Source organism: Sphaerodactylus townsendi, linkage group LG06, assembly GCF_021028975.2.
Source record: "Sphaerodactylus townsendi isolate TG3544 linkage group LG06, MPM_Stown_v2.3, whole genome shotgun sequence".
NCBI lineage: Eukaryota > Metazoa > Chordata > Lepidosauria > Squamata > Sphaerodactylidae > Sphaerodactylus > Sphaerodactylus townsendi.
In genome coordinates, this window is record NC_059430.1 from 92874514 (window position 1) to 92892906 (window position 18393).

At 41.5% G+C, this 18393-nt stretch overlaps 1 protein-coding gene across 13 annotated transcripts in view; it reads left to right on the plus strand.

Moving 5' to 3' along the window:
• The window catches only part of PPFIBP1 (PPFIA binding protein 1), a 121530-nt gene that overhangs the window by 47653 nt on the left and 55484 nt on the right, over positions 1 to 18393 (plus strand). For all 13 annotated transcript variants that reach the window (XM_048499905.1, XM_048499907.1, XM_048499911.1 and 10 more), the window contains exons 2-3: positions 13091 to 13188; positions 17466 to 17671. In XM_048499905.1, coding sequence (XP_048355862.1) covers positions 13125 to 13188; positions 17466 to 17671 — 270 coding nt within the window. In that variant the 5' untranslated portion in view covers positions 13091 to 13124. The remainder of the gene's footprint in view (positions 1 to 13090; positions 13189 to 17465; positions 17672 to 18393) is intronic.

Consider the following 18393-nt stretch of genomic DNA (forward strand, 5'->3'; position numbering starts at 1 on the left):
CTGCAAGGCTCGCCTTCCCACAGCATGGGAGAAACAGCTCCGAGGACAGGTTCCTCTCTGGGGACGAGTAACAGAGTGTCCCTAACGCCAACGGAGCAGCAACCAACGGGCCAGGTGAGCTCATCCCCTGAGCGGGCTGCTTCAGCCACCGGAACCCTAAGACTGTCGTTAGCAAAAGAGCAGGCGTACTTGCATGGAATGTGAAAGGAGTTTGGAAGAATGAGTGAAGAGTGAAGGTAGTTCTGCTGAAGAACGGTTGACGCCCTTTTCAGAATTCAGGCAAGAATGTGGATGTTTGGACTTGAGCAGAGGAATTTAGTAGAAAGATTGATAGAGTTGGGAGTGCTTCAGAAGTGAAATTCTTTTTCTGGTTTTGATTGAATGATGGATTATGAAGAGATTACTTCATAATTCTAGTCTGACTCTGGTTTTATCAGCACTAATATGAAAACTTGGTTGTTTTCTTGATTTTAGTGTCATTTTTTAAAAAGGTCTCTATCTGCAAAATGTTGCTTTAAAACAATTAACATGGGTTCATGTATTTTCCAATAGTTTTTACCGTCCCCCATTCCTTGTCATTATCTGCTGTTTGATCAGGCCTGTTTGATCAGGCCTGCTATTGCTAGAGGAATGTAAGTTGGGTCATTCCCACTGATTGGGCACTGGCCAGCCTCCCCCCACCCCCCACCCCGCCCTAGGTTGGGAGAGCAGGACAATAGACTGTATTCAGTGGTGGAGATAGACCGGGCTGGAGTCCTAAAAGAAAATTATTCATTTTTCCTCGGAGCAGGAGGACATCTTGGGTGTATTTCACTAACCAATCAGGGAGACAGGATTAGAATTTTTTCACTTCCTGTTGAGTTAGGGCTCACTCCCTCCCCTCCAGTTCTGCCTCTTGGGAGAGTGGTTAACTTCAGTTGCTTGAGCTTTTATCTTTCACACAGTGGCATAGCTACCACGGGGCGGGGACAAATGCCCCTGTTCAGTCATATGGGGGTGTGTGGAAAATTGCCACCCACACCCCTCCCCCTTTCTCCCTCAGCTGGGCCCGGCGCTGCCAGGCCGCTCCTTCAGCTGGCGGAGACTCCGTAGGCTGAAGGGGTGGCCTGGGGGCCCGCCACAGGGCGCCCTTCAGCCCGGCACTGCCTTGCCAGACCCGATCGAGGCCACAGCTGAACGCCCCTCAGCCCTGTCCCACCAGGTCCCGCCAGGGTGCCTGGGACCATTGCTGGCTCAGGTAAGTGGGGGTGGGACGGGGGGGGCACCATTTTGCTCCACTACGCCTCAGCTTTCATATCTATTTATTTTGTGGTTCTCATTCTTTCTGTCTCTTTTTGCCTCCCCCCCTACTTTTCTCTCTTTTTGCCCCCTTTGGGCATTAGAGGAGTAGTTTTTCCAGCCTTCTTGGCTGAGCAGGGAGGAAGGAGTCAGAGGCAACCATGCTAGTAATGGCTCAGCAGCTGCAGCAAGGGATGACAGACTGCTCTCCAAAGAGCATTACTGACTAGTGATTTGTGAATTATATCAAATTTAATGCTGTAACCATGGGTCATGTCATGTCATAACCATTAGCTATCCATACACACAAGAATACACCATAGGTAAATGACATTACTTAGTAAATGACAAGCTAAAACTAAATCCAGACAAGAGGAAGGTGATGCTGGTTCACAGGGTGTCCCAAGAACTGCACCAAGACTGGGAAAAAAATAAGGGTAGGGGTGGGTAGCGTGGTGGCCAAGTTTGCAGATGATACCAAATTATGTAGGGTGGTGAGAACCACAAAGGATTGCGAAGAGCTCCAAGCGGACCTTGATAAATTAGGTGAGTGGGCTAAGAAATGGCAAATGCAGTTCAATGTAGCGAAATGTAAGAGTACGATTGCACATGGAGGCAAAAATCCAAACTTCACATACACGCTACAGGGGTCAGTGCTATCAGTCACAGACCAGGAAAGGGATTTGGGCATCTTAGTTGATAGTTCCATGGGCATGTCAACTCAATGCATGGCAGCTGTGAAAAAGGCAAACTCTATGCTGGGGATAATTAGGAAAGGAGTTGATAATAAAACTGCAAGGATTGTCATGCCCTTATATAAAGCAGTGGTGCGGAGTTCCGCTCTTGGAGTACTGTGTTCAGTTCTGGTCGCCACATCTCAAAAGGATATCGAAGAGATAGAAAAAGAGAGATGCAAGAGAAGAACCAGCAACCTTGAGGATGATTGAGGGACTGGAGCACCTTCCTTATGAGGGAGAAGGCTGCAGCGTTTGGACTCTTTTAGTTTGGAGAGGAGGCGTCTGAGGAGGGATATGATTGAAGTCTATAACATTATGCATGGGGTAGAAAATGTTGACCCAGAGAGAGAATTTTTCTCTCTTTCTCCACAATACTAGAACCAAGGGAGCATTTCAATTTGAAAGAAATGCTGGGGGGAAGAATTAGGACTAATAAAAGGAAACACTTCTTCACACAACGTGTGATTGGTGTTTGGAATATGCTGCCACAGGAGGTGGTGATGGCCACACTAACCTGGATAGCTTTAAAAAGGGCTTGGACAGATTTATGGAGGAGAAGTCGATCTATGGCTACCAATCTTGATCCTCCTTGATCTCAGATTGCAAATGCCTTAGCAGACCAGGTGCTCAGGAGCAGCAGCAGATGCAGAAGGCCATTGCTTTCACATCCTGCAGGTGAGCTCCCAAATGCACCTGGTGGGCCACTGCGAGTAGCAGAATTCTGGACTAGATGGACTTTGGTCTGATCCAGCAGGCTAGTTCTTATGTTCTTATGTTCTAAGAGAATAAACTACATTTTTTGCCATTTGCAAGCTGGAATAACCTTTTGAAGAGCATAACCCCTCTGGTGGGCGTGTTTCTGTGCTATACAACTTCAAAATGCTAGAACAGGCTCATGTGCTGTCTGCTTCTCTTTGCCCGCGAAAGATTCTACATGTGGAAGACAAGCAGTCAGGAAGGGAATTCTTGTACAGGTGAACATTCCTAATTCCCTCTCTGTACTCTGTCCCATTATTGCTTGGTTTGTTTGTTTGTTTGTTTGTTTAATTGTTTGGTCTCTTTTGTAATTCTTTTTCTTTCTTATTAATCTCCTCTGCTATTAATCTATTTTTTTTCCACTTTTTTGTTTCTTTAAAAATCTTTCCCATCTGCACCCTGAAGTGGACCTGCCTGGGGATGGATTTACTATCTCAGCTGCAGTTGTAAGAACTATATCCATTTCCTGCAACAGTCTGGATTGATTTTTACCTTATTTTCTGGGATGTGCAGACCAGGAGTGCCATGTAGGGAGGGGGCATGTCTTCCACCTGGGTTTCTGATTATGCATGATTATTCCTCAGGTGCATTTGCACCTCTTGTTACTGTGAAGCATACAGAAGCAATCCAGCAAATGAGTTATGCATTTTGTATTGCATGTATTTAAATAACTCTTTGATATATTCCCAGAAGCAAACTGGAAAATTTCCATTACTCTCCCCTTCCCCGTATTTCTAGTGTAGATGTAATGCTAGAGATAACTTTGCTGCATTTTAAAGAGATTTAGGCCTTTTCTGCACAAAACACTTAGAACATTTTCAGGATGTTAATGAAACATTTCCTTTCCCCCTGTTTTGTTCTGACAACATTTCCAAGAAGCTTTTTTTCTTGGTTTCTGAAAACAGTTTTAAAACAATGTATTCAAATGAAACGCTTTTGTGCCACCTTCCCTCATTGTTCAATCACATTTATAACGTTTTCTGTTTCCCACTGCTTTTTTCCACGTCTCTGTAAGGTTGCCCTACTTCCCCCTCAACGCCATTTTTTCATATCCCTGACTTCACTCCTTTCCCCCTCGCCTCTTTATTTTTCTCATTCCTGTGCAGGTTTTTTGTTGTTTGGTTAAATTTATGAACCATCGATTCAATGGCACTACAGAGTATCAAAGCAAAGAATCAATGAAGCATTGTTTCAACGAATAACCATTTAAAAACGAGATCACAGCAGACATTTGGAGGAGTTGTGTGTGGATAAACATTGTGGTAAAGTGGGAGATTGAAAACGTTCTGGAAACGTTCTAGGTGACTTGTGCTGATAAAGCCTTGTTGTAGTCTGTGGAATCTTGTGGACTCTCAGAGTAAGCCATGCCCACCACAAATTATTCCCACCTGCCCTGGCCAGCCTTAACCAGAGCAATTAGAAAGAGGGCAACCATAAGTATTACATGCTTGTATCCTCACAATTTTCCTCTATCTGACCTTTCGCCTAACTGCCCCCAATTCTCTCCCATTTGCTCAATTTTGTGCAGCATTTTGTTATCCTAACATTCCAAAATGCTCCCCAAAATTCCCACATATACAAGATCTGCGATTGTGCAGGCCATTTTTATTATTTTGGGTTTTTAAAAGCTTCCTCATTTAAAAAAAAAAGCTTTTAAGCTCTTAGTTTTTCTTTGAGGCAGCAAACTACTGTGATCTTTGAGCATGTAAATCTTTGGCATTCCAGTATCTAGCCCTTGTCCTTTTCTTTTATGAAAGCAACATTTTTAGGGTTATTTTTCTCTCCCCGCCCCCCCCCCCCCCAATATCTTTATTTTAGAATACATCTGTGGAGCACATCTAGCCAGAAGGGCTTTGATTGTCATTTAAAAATGATTCTTCTCTCAGTCAACTCTCAGAAAAACACATAACCTTAGTGGCCAGACTGGAGAAGAGACTAGAGAAGAAACCAGAGATTTCTCTTGCCTGCCTGCCTGCCTGCCTGCCTGCCTGTCTGCCTGACATACATAATAATTCTTCAGCTACAATGGCAAGACACTCTGTTGAAATGTCAGTAGCCAATAAGGTTGTTCTCAATGGATAATGGACATTTATTTTGGCTTGAAATTGCCTTTTGCTTCTAGCCTTGATAAACTGTTAACCCAAACAAAGTACAGGAATACTCACAGATTGCTTTTAAAAATGTAGGTAAATGGCTGTTTGACATAGTCCTTGAAGCCACTTGAGGGGAGGGATGCATTTGCATCATGGCAGATTTGTTTCTCTGATATTGGTATGACTGTTAGGCAGAAGTTTTTCCTTGGCTGTGTGGATCTATGTATTTTTCTTTCCTGCAGTTAACCTTCTGATTTTAGGGTTGCCAGTTCTGGGTTGGGAAATTCTTGGAGCTTTGGGGTGGAACTGGAAAAGGGCAGGGTTTGAGGAGGGGAGGGAACGTAGTAGGGTATAGTGTCACAGAGATCACCCTCTGAAGCTGCCGTTTTATCCAGGGGAACTGATTTCTGTCACTTGGAGTTGCATTGTAATTCTGGAAGATCTCCAGGTTCCACCTGGAGGTTCGCAATTTTAGACTGTGGGAATGTCATCTGCCTGCTGAACATCATGTCTCTGTCCCTTCCCTCATCATGCATTGCTAAAGAACAATATCTGGTTTCATTTTGGAATATCTACCTCATTCGAGGGATGCTATTATTCCAACTTAAAAAAATAAAAACAGATTTCCATTTGTCAGAAAGCGTCTGAGTTCTAGCAAATATGTCCTCAGGGCAGTGTTTGCTTATTTTAAAGGCTGTTCTCCCCCCAGTCCCCCTTACCTTATTATCATCTTTCCTTACTGCTGCATGAATTTACCTTGCATACTGGGTTACATTTGAGTGGCATGGGAAATGTTGGTCCTACCATTGCATTAATGTGCCAGCCTGTTTTGTCTTGCAGTATGAAGTTGAAGCAGTGACATGCATTGGGAAGGGGGAACAATGTTGTGTCAGAACTTTATAGCTGTCCATTTCCTCACCCTCACCATTACGTCCAGTTTATTTAAAGGAAAATCTCTTCAGGGGTTTATTTTTTCCTGTCTCCGTATGCCTAGAATCCCAAATGCAAGGAAATGTTGCTTATATTGTGTTCCTTATGCCAGAAAAAAGGTGATAGCTCGTTTTGGAATGGGTCAGTAGTTTAGAACTTCATTCCTGAGCTGCTAATATGCCATTGGTTAAATAAGGGCTTAAAAGCGTCTGTGTGCCTCATGTTCCCACAAATAGGGAAGATTATTCCCATTGACTCTGTATGATTTGGTGGTTTTTTAAAAAAATATTTAACAATAAATTTTTTACATTGAACTCAATACAACATTGTATACATTTTTTTAAACATTTTTGAGTATAAACCTTAAATAATAAGGAGGAAAAAAGAGTAACAATTATTTACATAGATATGAAAAGTATTCGTTAACATTAGATTTGATTGTAACTATAATATTTGGTGTGTTGGTCTGATACAGGCACACTGCTGAATTACTTTTGCTCAGAGGAGGTTTCCTGTTGTGTCCCTGCATGTCACTGCTTTGGGTGTGCCTCTTTCCAACCCCTTATGAACTTGCCCAACCATTACAATCATTTTTGGAGGGCCTGCTTTGAGTGACCCTGCCTTCTGAGAATAGACGAGTGGCAGTCTAGTAGAGGGCCTTCTTGGTCACGGCACCAAAGCTCTGGAGTTCTCTCCCCACTGTCCCCTTCTGTTGTCATATTCTGCCAGTGAGTGAAGACTTTTTGTTTCATGTATTGTTGAAAGCTTTCACGGCCAGAATCACTAGGATGTTGTGGGTTTTCTGGGTTATATGGCCATGTTCCAGTAGTATTTTCTCCTGACATTTTGCCGGCATCTGTGGCTGGCATCCTCTGAAGGTGCCTGCATCTGTGTCTGGCACCCTTTGAAGTTTCCAGCCACAGATGCAGGTGAAACATCAGGAGAAAATACTACCGGAACATGGCCATAAAACCCAGAAAACCCACAACACCCAAATTTTTGTTCCTTTGCATCCCTCAAGGACCCCGCCTTCCTAAACATAGTCTTTATGTTTTGTTTGTGTTTTTGTAAGTATTTTAAATTGTTTTAATGACAAATCTTTTATATGTTTTTTTACAGTGGCCTATAATGTAATATTATGTGTGTGTGTGTGTATAAATGGCTAGCAGCCTTGTTAGCCCTTGTAAAGACAGAAAGGTGGGAGGTAAATTTTGTAAGTAAGTAAGTAAGTAAGTAAGTAAATAAATAAATAAATGTCCTTGAACTCAACTTGTGCAGTTACCCTAAAGACACATGGTCCTCTGAAGTTAGGTTATTAATCCGCACATGAACTTGTTTGAATATAAAAGTGAAGTATGCTTTTCATTTTTAGTTCAGAAAAATTGTGCCTCAGCTGCCAGAACTGGGAAAGCCTAGAATAGATTGTATAGCTGGTCTTGCTGCTTTCATTCCTAACTGGGATCAACTGCTCCAGGGAGCCCTAACCTTGTTGAACCTGTGGGCACTGTGGGATTTGAGGGGGGAAGGGATCAGATTGCAAAATGGCAGGAGAGTCAAGAAAATGTTAGAGGGTTCTGTGCGCAGATGCTTCCTGCACACACAAAGATAATGTCTCCCAAGGTTTTCTGACACAACTTCCATTCCAGTGCAGTGGGGGAAAGGCATGACTGGGAGCAGGTACAGTAGGGAAGAAGCAAGTAGATACCATTAAACCCAGGGGCACCACTTTGAGGAAAACTGGGCTACAGTAAACCAAAGTCAAGTTAATTTCCAATAGAGGTGGGCCATCAGAAACTCCTTATGGTACTGTTCCATTATCTGTACTAGCTCCTTACTGCCTTCTGGCTTCAGTTCTAAGTTTTGGTAGTGATTTGCAAAGCCTTAAACATTCTTAATAGTCCAAGGCTATCCTGATCTCATCAGATATTAGAAGCTAAGTAGGGTTGCCCTGGGGAGTATTTGAATGGAAGACCTCCAAGAAATACCAGGGTTGTGATGTGGAGGCAGGCAATGGCAACCCACCTTTGAACGTCTTGTGCCTTGAAAACCCTATGGCGTTGCTATGTCAGCTGTGACTTGAATGCAAAAAAACCCTCACAACTTTATTGCTTAAGCAAGGGAATTAGAAACAAATGACCAGCATTCCAGAATATAAAGCCTTCTTTTATAGAAAAAGCTTGCAAATATTTTAAAAACTGTGTGCTTTTTTTATTGGTTACACATGAAATCATTATTTCTGTGATTAGTTCTTACAGATTATACAATCAAATACCTTTCCACTGGTATAATGATTAAACGCTAATTGGTTTTCTCAATTATCTTTTTACAGTTTATCTTTTAGACATTAAAATTATCTATATGCTTGTTAGTGTAAGTTACTTATCTATCAGTATCTAGCTATACAGGTTCCTCCCTAAAATTCTTGGTACTACTCTAATTAAGAAGACACAAAGTTATCCTTGACCATTTAACAACCTCTTTGATCTACAATGCCAGGTGCAGAGAGTTCGTGCACTCATACAATGGAATTTATCCTTACTATTTTTCAAGGCAAGGAAGCTCCTGTGAAGTTTCTGGAGACTTAAAATGGAGTCTCTTTATCTTAATATCACCCTAGTGTGCTCTTCTAGTTGTATGTGTTTAATGTGCATTTTGTATGTGCCTAACAATACCGAAGATTTTGCTTCTATACAACCTTTAGTACTGACCAGGAATACTCGGCTCCCCTCAGTATACCAAGTGTTGTGCCAAGTCAGGACCCAAATCTTGCATTTTTCTAACTGTCGGAGGTGACTTCTCAGCTTGGAATTTCTGTTTTCTAGGAGATTCACCAAAGTCTGCACACGTACTATAAGGTGTCAATTTAAACAAAATGTTGATAGTGAAGGCTAGAATGTAATAGTGGTTGCTGGCTCCAGGCCCTTGCTGTGGGGAAAGATATGCATCCAATTAAATAATCAACTAAATTAGTTTAATAATAAATAATATCTCAACATAATGCATCAAATAATAAAAAATAAAATAGGAACCCCCATACTGTGTGTGAATGTTTGTTATATGGCCTAGCAAACGATTTCAGTTTCATTTTGACATGAACTATGTGTGAGTAGAACAAGAGTGGGTGGGTTAAGTGACCAGATCTTAGTAACAGTAATAACAGAGAGATGTTCTCTGACCATTTTTAGAACACAAAATGGGCCTTTTTATTCTTTGTATGGGGCCAGACAGTGTTTCAGTTTCATACGTCTGTGTGTGTATATTTCAGGTGTGTGCTTCAGACGTCAAATCTGATGCTGCTGTTTGTTTGAGTTCACGGCTCTTTCATCTGGCACTTTTAAAAAAAGTTTTCTTGGTTCATTCACATAGATTACTATTTGCCTTTTCAGATTCAGCTCCCCTAACTTTGAAACTTATCAAAAGAGGCATATGTCATTGTGTAAAGGCAGGGAGTTCTTATTCTTTCACTAAGGGTTATTCTTAATTCTCAGGCTGTTTTTCTGAAGATGGGGAGGGGACACCAAATCCAGATAACTTCACCACAAAGCTACTAGTCATATTAGTTTATAAAATACTGGTGAAATACTGGTGAAAATACGCTATCGGCATATTGACTGCTTGCAGAAAAAAGGTACTCAGAACTTTTGGTTTAATTGATGAAGCTAGTATCGTAGACTTTGCTTTGTTCCTAAAAGGCTGCCTGCATCCAAAGGGAAGACCACAGAAATAGGTGGCTCCACTGCCAATTCTAGCCCATTGCACTGATGTCAGATCTAAATCCTGGAGTTAGGAATGGTGTGAGATTAACACCTGATGATGCTATGCCAGAGCACATGTGTGCTCCCAGGGTGACGAGGAAGGTGTGAGACCCTAGCACCGTGGTGGCGAACCTTTGGCACTCCAGATGTTATGGACTACAATTCCCATCAGCCCCTGCCAGCATGGCCAATTGGCCATGCTGGAAGGGGCTGATGGGAATTGTAGTCCATAACATCTGGAGTGCCAAAGGTTCGCCACCACTGCCCTAGCATGACCTAGTGAGCCTGTTCTCATGATCCCTTAAATTAAATTAAATTACTTTTTAGAAGTGATACTGATTTCATTCATTTACTTCTCTTGACAGCAGCAACATGGGGCAAGGTGGCAGAGTGAGAGAGGAGAGAATCAATCCTCCACCACTTCTATGAGAGACGCCCAGGTCAGGGGGATCCACCCATAACCAGTGCATAATAGATATTGAGCCATCATGGACCCAAGTTCAGTTTTTTACTTTTCCATAGACAGTACTAGGTGGCTCAAGGTGGAGATTGCCATCTCCGGAAGGGTAGATTCTTGGAGATTTGTGGGTATAGCCTGGGAACTTGGGGAAGGACCTTAGTGGATATAGAATCCACCCTCTAAGCCACCATTTTTTCCAAGGAAGCTGTTTTCTGTAGTCTGAAGAGCAGTTGTAATTGCAGGAGCTCTCCAGGCCCCATCTAAAGGTTGGCAATCTTTACCTATGGCTTCTAATGCATATCTTTATAGTGGGAATGATAATGAGCCAGCTCAATCTTGCAAAGAGGTTACCGTGTATACTCAAGTATAAGACGACCTGAATATAAGCTGAGGCACCCAATTTTACCACAAAAAACTGGGAAAACTTATTGACTCGAATATAAGTCTAGGGCAGTGATGGCGAACCTATGGCACGGGTGCCAGAGGTGGCACTCAGAGCCCTCTCTTTGGGCACTCACAGAGTTCATCATGTGGGGGGGGGATCACCCCTCCCCTCCCCGCACCCACACACACACATCTAGGCTGGCCTGGGCTGCTGGGCTCGATTATTAGCATTAAACCTAAGGCCTAGTTTTGGGGAAGCAGTATAGGTAACCCTGTTAAGCGTTGTTAAACCCCACTGATTTTCATGGGAAGAATTAAAGCGTGATCCTTTACCAGGGGGTAAGCTCGGTTGCTGGCAATGGGGCTTGCTTCTGAGTAAACCCTCCTAGGGTCGTGATTCACCTGTTCGAAGAGTTGCATGGTTGCTTCAAAGCAAAGCCACCTTCTACCACCAAGCTTACTCCCGAGTAACGCACGCCTCATAGCCAACCATTTTTTCTAAACTAAAACCTCAGTATTCAGGTTAAATCGCCATGTTGGCCCTTCGTGATAAATAAGTGGGTTTTGGGTTGCAGTTTGGGCACTCGGTCTCAAAAAGGTTCGCCATCACTGGTCTAGGGTGAATAACACAGCAGCTACTTATACACAAATATAACTTATACATGAGTATAGCTTATAAATGAGTATATACGGTAAATTAGATATATTGTGAAGCTGTTTTCAATATGCTAGGCCAGTGGTGGCGAACCTTTGGGACTCCAGATGTTATGGACTACAATTCCCATCAGCCCCTGCCAGCATGGTCAATTGGCCGTGCTGGCAGGGGCTGATGGGAATTGTAGTCCATAATATCTGGAGTCCCAAAGGTTCGCCACTACGGTGCTAGGCATTTCTGCTGCTGCTGCTGCTGTAACAGAGCTGTACTATCAAGTCACCTAGGCTTGAATGTATACATTTTTAGGCTTGAATTTACAGATTAGGTAATTTTCATAGCTTATCTGTGTAAATAGGTTTGAAGAACGGTTTACTTTAGTTAAAGAAATCAGAGCTTGTAACATTCTTCTTTCTGCCTGAGCTACAACTTTAGTTATTTGGTGTGCCTGTATTTATAGTAAATGTTCTTGCACATTGGCAAATATGTACCAGGTTTAATCCTTGGTAATTTACAGTCTGTCAGCTTCCTATGTTTTCAGTGTGCTGAACAGAAATCTAGAAGTACAGTTAAGCCTCCTCCTTGCTCCACAAAGTACTGAAGATGTGCATTAAAGATGATGGCACTTAAAGAAAGGAGTCCCTTTTCCAAAATATTTTATACTCCGTATTTTTTTTTTGGATTGCTGAAGATTCTTCACAGACTACTTGTCAAGCAATTTATATGGTCCTAGTAACAGTCAGGGAGTACTTTTATTTGCTGAAACCAAAGGTAATTGCGGTTTACAAAATATTAAGTATACATTCCAAATGCAAAATATCATTTGTTTGGGAGGATGAGGTAGACATATGTAATGGTACAGTTTTTCCTGCAGATGCAACCCCCCAACCTATTATATTTGAAGAGTATTGTGATTATAACCACAAACAGTAATCAGAATTATGCTTGAAATATATTTGGTTTGGGTGGCTTTTTTCCGTGTTCACAGTTTAATCTTGACAAGCACCCCATTTTGTCCCATATTATGATTCTTGTGTTTGCGTTCTGAACAGAGAAGGACAGGTGTCTCCAAAGAAAGCCATAACAAACCATAGTTTCACCCCACCCCACCCATTAAGCCGCTTCTGAGAGCTGAGGGATCCACTTGTGTTAAGATGTGAACAGTTCTGAAGTAATTTTAATTTGTATTCTCATGATTCACAATTGAAATTAAAGACACCTGTGTGCCATGCAGTTTTTTCATTTGTGTGGTCTACGTTTAATAATCTAGCCAATTTCCTTTCCTGAAAAAAAAACTAGGAAAGGAAATGAGAGCGGAGAGAGAGGCAAGTGGGGAGAAAGGGGACCCCCCCCCAACTAATTTGGAGATGAGATTATTTCCTTTCTGTAACCTATTTTTGTGTACTAATACTTCCTTCCCCCAAAAAAACCTAACTGAAGAGCCACACATTTCTTGATGGCTAGGATTGAATAAAAACTGTAAAATATTTCACTTATTTTAATACTGCACAAAATATACCTAGGTGTATATTTTACAGTAAACTGTGACTGAAATTTTCTCTTCATTTCTAACACTTTCTGGAACTTTTCAGGCTGATGGTGGCCCTAAGCCTAAAGTCCTTGTTATTATCCACAGCAATTCCACTGGCAATAAGCAGATAGCTCTAAAGTATTTGGCTTGAGGATGCTTTAAGAGCTTAATGCTCTAGTGGGCTAAATTTTACATCTGTCCACTTTAGAAGAGAGCAGATGTTTTGGAGGGAGCAGACCAGGGTTTCTTTAACTGTATACACAGTGTTGGAAATGGTCATCTGTAGGAATGCATCACACGCTGTCATCCCAATGTGAATGCTAGGTTTCTAAGCACCTCAAGTGAAGCCAGACCTGAGTTTTATGCATCTACCTGGAAGTTGACAGCCATGCAGAAAAGCTCAGCTGTTGAACCAATGGTTAAGTGAAATGATCATTTGACAGAGTCCTTTTTCCTCTCGTAGATGTTTGTAATGTTGCAAAGCTCATATAACACTGTCACTTCCTTGCTTTAGATGCTTGCAGTGGCCACCCTGCAGAAACAAGAAAATGATGAGCGATGCAAGTGAGATGCTGGCTGCAGCTTTGGAACAGATGGACGGCATTATTGCAGGTAGAAGTTTGTTGTTGTTGTTCCTGGAGGAACTGGGTTCTGGTCTAGGGAAGGCAATGGGGCACTGCCTTGGGAATTGCAGGAATCCAGTTGAAAGACATCTAACAGATCCACCTTCCTGCTGGAAGCTTTCTAAACTCCACTGTCCTCAGGCTTCATCCTCCTGGCAACTCTACCTTATATACCTTCTTTAGTTGGAAGCAATGCTTCCCAAGAGTGGTTCAGCATTCACTTCTACTATCTGTGAGAACTAGGCCTTGACTGTGCTTTGTGTTTATAGAGAGAACTTCCACAGGACCGCGGTGCTAGCTTTGCACATTTAACATTTTGGTTTGGTCCCATTCCAAGCCAAACTGTGCAAACAGCTGCTTAAGCTAAAAAGATATTGTGTGTGGGTGCTGGAAGAGTGAAGGTTCCAAGGCTTCTGCTTCAATAATGTTATTCCCTCTGTAGAGTACTTTCAAAAAGGGACAGAAAATATATTCTGCCATCCCCTGTCCCACCATACCATCTTGTGAGAGATTTACATCATAAATAGGCATTACATGTGTGAAGCAGATGTGGAACACAGCCTCTTTCTACCCATACATCTCTGCTTCTGTACACTGTGCTTGCTTTATCAAGATCTGTACAGAGCTATCAAGTACATATCAGTAAATGTTCACATTCTCACATTCTGATGCAAGACATGCAAAAATATTTTTTCAGTGAACTAATTGTTCAGATTTATTAGTAGTGTCAGTATTGAAACACTAAGCTTCTCCAGAGAAGGGGGTCCCCAAGCTTGCTGAGCTGTGGGCATTCGTGGAATTTTGCGTGGTACTGGTGTCACCTAAACTGAACTCGCAGAGAGAGAGAGTGAAGGGAATTAACATGTTGCTGGGTCTCCATATGGATAAACAATGGATCTTTTATCTGTGCATACCAGAGTTTTATTCTAGAGCAACATCTGAGAGATCCCACACATGCTGTTCCAAACTAAGTAAAATTTATTCACTAATAACCATGATTGAGCTACAAATAAACCACATTAAATTATATAGAACCATGATAAGCCACCTTCTTCCTTCCAGATACACACAGGAGGATGGATAGAGGAGGGAAGGAAGTTCAGGTGGGTGATAGGTCCCCCGCCCTTTCCGGTAGTTATTTTAAGTACACTTGAAATCATTTGGCAAAATTTGTAGGGATGGGAGAGAGTAGTGGGCCAAGAAGTATTTTTAGGGATGAAGATAAATCTTGTGTTCTAAAATGTGATAGATGTGGTTTGGGCACACTTGCTACTTTCTGAGACCGGTGTTTTCAGGGCAGTATGTTTAAACCACTGCAACATCTGTCTCCGCCTCATGTTGGAGATAGATGTAGTGATCTCTTCCATCTGTATGTAGAATTAATCTGTAATTTAGGGGTGGGTGGGGGCAAGACCAGTTTGGTTCTCAGCTCTGATTCTCTGAAAGTTCTTCACAATACATGGAGCTTTTACATTTATTTTGTTCAAAGCTGCTTTAATTTGCCCACATTCCCCTCTAAAAGGTTTTGTTCCTATAATTTTTTTGCAAAATCAATCCTTTATTAACATAGTAGGTTTTTAATATAGTTACAGTATAAACAACCCCACAACATCATGTAACAAACATTACATTACAATACCACTGCTACATATTACGTACAAAAAAATCAATAGAAAGTTAACCTTAAACTCTACTTCCAGTTACCTTCACCAACTTTCTTCAATCCTGTATAATGTTGTCTATTTATAACCTTAAATTTGTATTTATATTTATAACAATTTATAACATTATACATTTTCTGTCTAATAATCAACCACAATATTGCCATTCTTATAATCTTGTACTATGTAATCTACCCATTCTTTACACTCTAATTTGAATTCATTATCAGATTTACATAAAATGTAACCTTCCAGTTTAGCAGTCTTACAAACTCCTTGACTTTAAGTTGCCAAAGGTGGCATTCTTGCACTGTTGGAATCTTTGAAACTTTCCAGTTTTTGGCCCAAATTATTCTTGCAGCTGTGGGTAAATATCTGAGCAGATCATGTCTCTTATCTTTCTTTGCATCTAGAATTCCTAACAAATACATTTCAGGCTTTATTTCCATCTTATTTAAAATATTTGATATTTCTTTATGGATCTGTTGCTAAAAAACTCTAGTCTTCCTGCATGTCCACCATTGGTGATATAGAGTACCTGTTTCTTCTGCATTTCCAGCACCTGGCAGTACCTTTCTTCATTTTAGCCAATTTGTGAGGCGTTATGAACCAACAGTAAAACGTTACATAATAATGCTCTTTAATATAGTAACTCTCAGTTAAACTTAAATCTTTGCCAGGTGTCCTATTATAACATTGTGTCCCTCATCTCCAGCCCAACAAAGCATATAATCTTTTACAGTCTCCATCTTCATATCTAAAGCTAGGCAGACCACTCATAATTACTTTGTTGTAAATAATTGATGATTAAAACTCATGTTTTGTTTTGTTTTTTGTTTGTGTTTATTTTGAGGTTTGTTTATTGAACCCTTTTGGCCAGCTCTTCTAAATGTATTTGACATATGACATTCTCTCCCATCCCAGCCTAACACCTCACAACATAATTGGCTTGTGGCCACCTCAGCTTCCTGGCTAAGCTGGTATTTGAAATCAAGTTTCCCTTGGCAAAGTCCACCATGCTACATCACACTAAAGCACATCCTGGTTTCAAATTCCTATGTGGCCTGAAGCTTTGGGGACCTTGAGTCACTTGTTGTCTCTAATTACTATATATCTACAAATACCTCATACAAGTAAGAACCTACAAAGATTTGCAGGAAGCATCTTTAGGAGCAGCAGTGGGGAAGTGGTTAAGAGCAGGTGCATTCTAATCTGGAGGAACCGGGTTTGATTCCCCGCTCTGCTGCCTGAACTGTGGAGGCTTGTCTGGGGAATTCAGATTAGCCTGTGCACTCCCACACACGCCAGCTGGGTGACCTTGGGCTAGTCACAGCTTTTTGGAGCTCTCTCAGCCCCACCCACCTCACAGGGTGTTTGTTGTGAGGGGGGAAGGGCAAGGAGATTGTAAGCCCCTTTGAGTCTCCTACAGGAGAGAAAAGGGGGATATAAATCCAAACTCTTCTTCTCTTCTTTATTTCCTCACCCATTTTGCTATGAGGATAAAATTAAATAACCTCATGTATTCAGCATGAAATATGGCTAATAGATAGAACATTTCTTGTTGACCTGATGGTCTATCTCCTCTGCCCTTTGTCTGTATTGGGGTAGGAAGACCATGTCCGCCCTTGTCCCAGGGAAGCTTGCAGTAGGTGCCCGGCTAAGTTACATAAGGTAAGGGGACTAGCTAGCTCTTTCTTCCTCCCTCCTTCTCTTCCTCTCCTGTGTGGGTTGGATCTGGAACCTGGGGGTGGGGGTGGGATCTGTGTTCATCCACACCATGTGCTCTAAACCCATGAATAGGAGCTGATGTTGATCAGGGTAGTTAGTGTGTCTAAAATATCTAAACAGTGGGTGGCACAAAATGAATGTATTGCATTGCAGCCTTAATTTTATAAGCCATGTTGTGAAGAATGCCTGGCAGACCAGAGGCCTGCTTCTAATTAATATACTTATGAGAAACAGCAGTGTGCATACAATTTAAATGAATGCCTTTGAATTCTGGTGGGGCAATCATTATACATAATATTATGTATTAGGACTAGGTGGTGTTTGTGTCTAAACAGGTTACATGTAATTTGGTTTAATTTAATTTCGTTTAATTTACAGTGCTTTGAAGGGGCAAACTTGTGCAAAACAGCAATAATACTCCATTGTAGAGCCAGTTTAGACTGAGTGTAGAAATTAGTCTGGGAGAATAGGGTTCCGATCTTCACTGGCTGGGCAATCCTCGGCAAGAAATACTTCCTCATAACTAACTGCCAAACCACATCACTAGCTTGATATGAAAATAAAATACAGTAACTGTCTATATACATTTCCTTAAGCTCTATGGAAGAGTGGCAGGATACACATAGCAAATAAGGGAAGTTTGACAGATTTTCTTACTGTAAAATAAGCTATAAATTCTTATCAGTTCTAAAGTCTAGGCTTTTCAGAAGTCAGACACATCTAATTGTTTTGTAAGGATCCTGATCTTCAGGTGTGTAGCAATTCTTCACAATTAAAACACTGTTTTCCCCATATGCGTGTGTGTGTGAATAAAGGCTCTGCATATTCTGTTAAAAACGGTGAACTAATGCCGTATCTGACTCTTGTGTTCCTCCAGGCTCCAAGGCTTTGGAGTATTCCAACGGCATATTTGATTGCCAATCCCCAACTTCTCCGTTCATGGGGAGCCTGCGAGCCCTGCATCTGGTAGAGGATTTGCGCGGCCTGTTGGAGATGATGGATGTGGATGAGAAAGAAGGATTGCGGTGTCAAGTCCCAGATTCAACAGCAGAGATTTTGATTGAATGGCTACAGAGTCAAATGGTACGACAGCACAAGGATTACTTTGTTTTAAAAAGAGATGGGTGGACTGTTGCTCTCTCTGATTGATTAATCATAAACTGCTAAAATTATTGCAGTTCCTTTTGTACTGATTTGTCGGAGAAGGGGGGGGTCACGCTTTGTTTTTCAGCATTAATTTCTCAATTACACTTTAATTAAAGCATTTTGAATTTTGTTTTGAAAATTTCTGTCTGTGTCTTGGCTCCATTCTGCTTCAGAGATGTGAAAGGAGCTCTTTCATAAATCCTTCAACCAGTTAACTGTGGTTTTGACTTGTTTCTGCTACTAGTTTGAAAATTTCTACCCTATTTTCTGTCTTTATTTATGCTGGCTAAGGATAGAAGTGGTTAATATAGTTGAGCTGTACTCTTTCTGACAGTTTGAAAGCTATGGGGTGATTTCTTCCCCTCTCTTTGCAAGCGCTATCAAAAGGAAGGGAAGGGTTATGTTGTTTTGTATTGTCCTGACTGCAGTTACTGGTTTATAGGAAGTGGTCTTCAACAATGATTGTATCATCTACAAGAGGTTAAATTGGCAATTGCCTATGTAAAAGTGATGTGAAAGATCACTTAATGGGGGATCCTATTCCAGGGAGAGCAGACAATTTTTTGAAATTGCTTTGGCACTGATTACCCATTGCTCTCCTTGTGGGCTCACTTAATCCCATTTGAAGCAGCTGGCTTGTTGTTCCCGGGCCAGCCTGA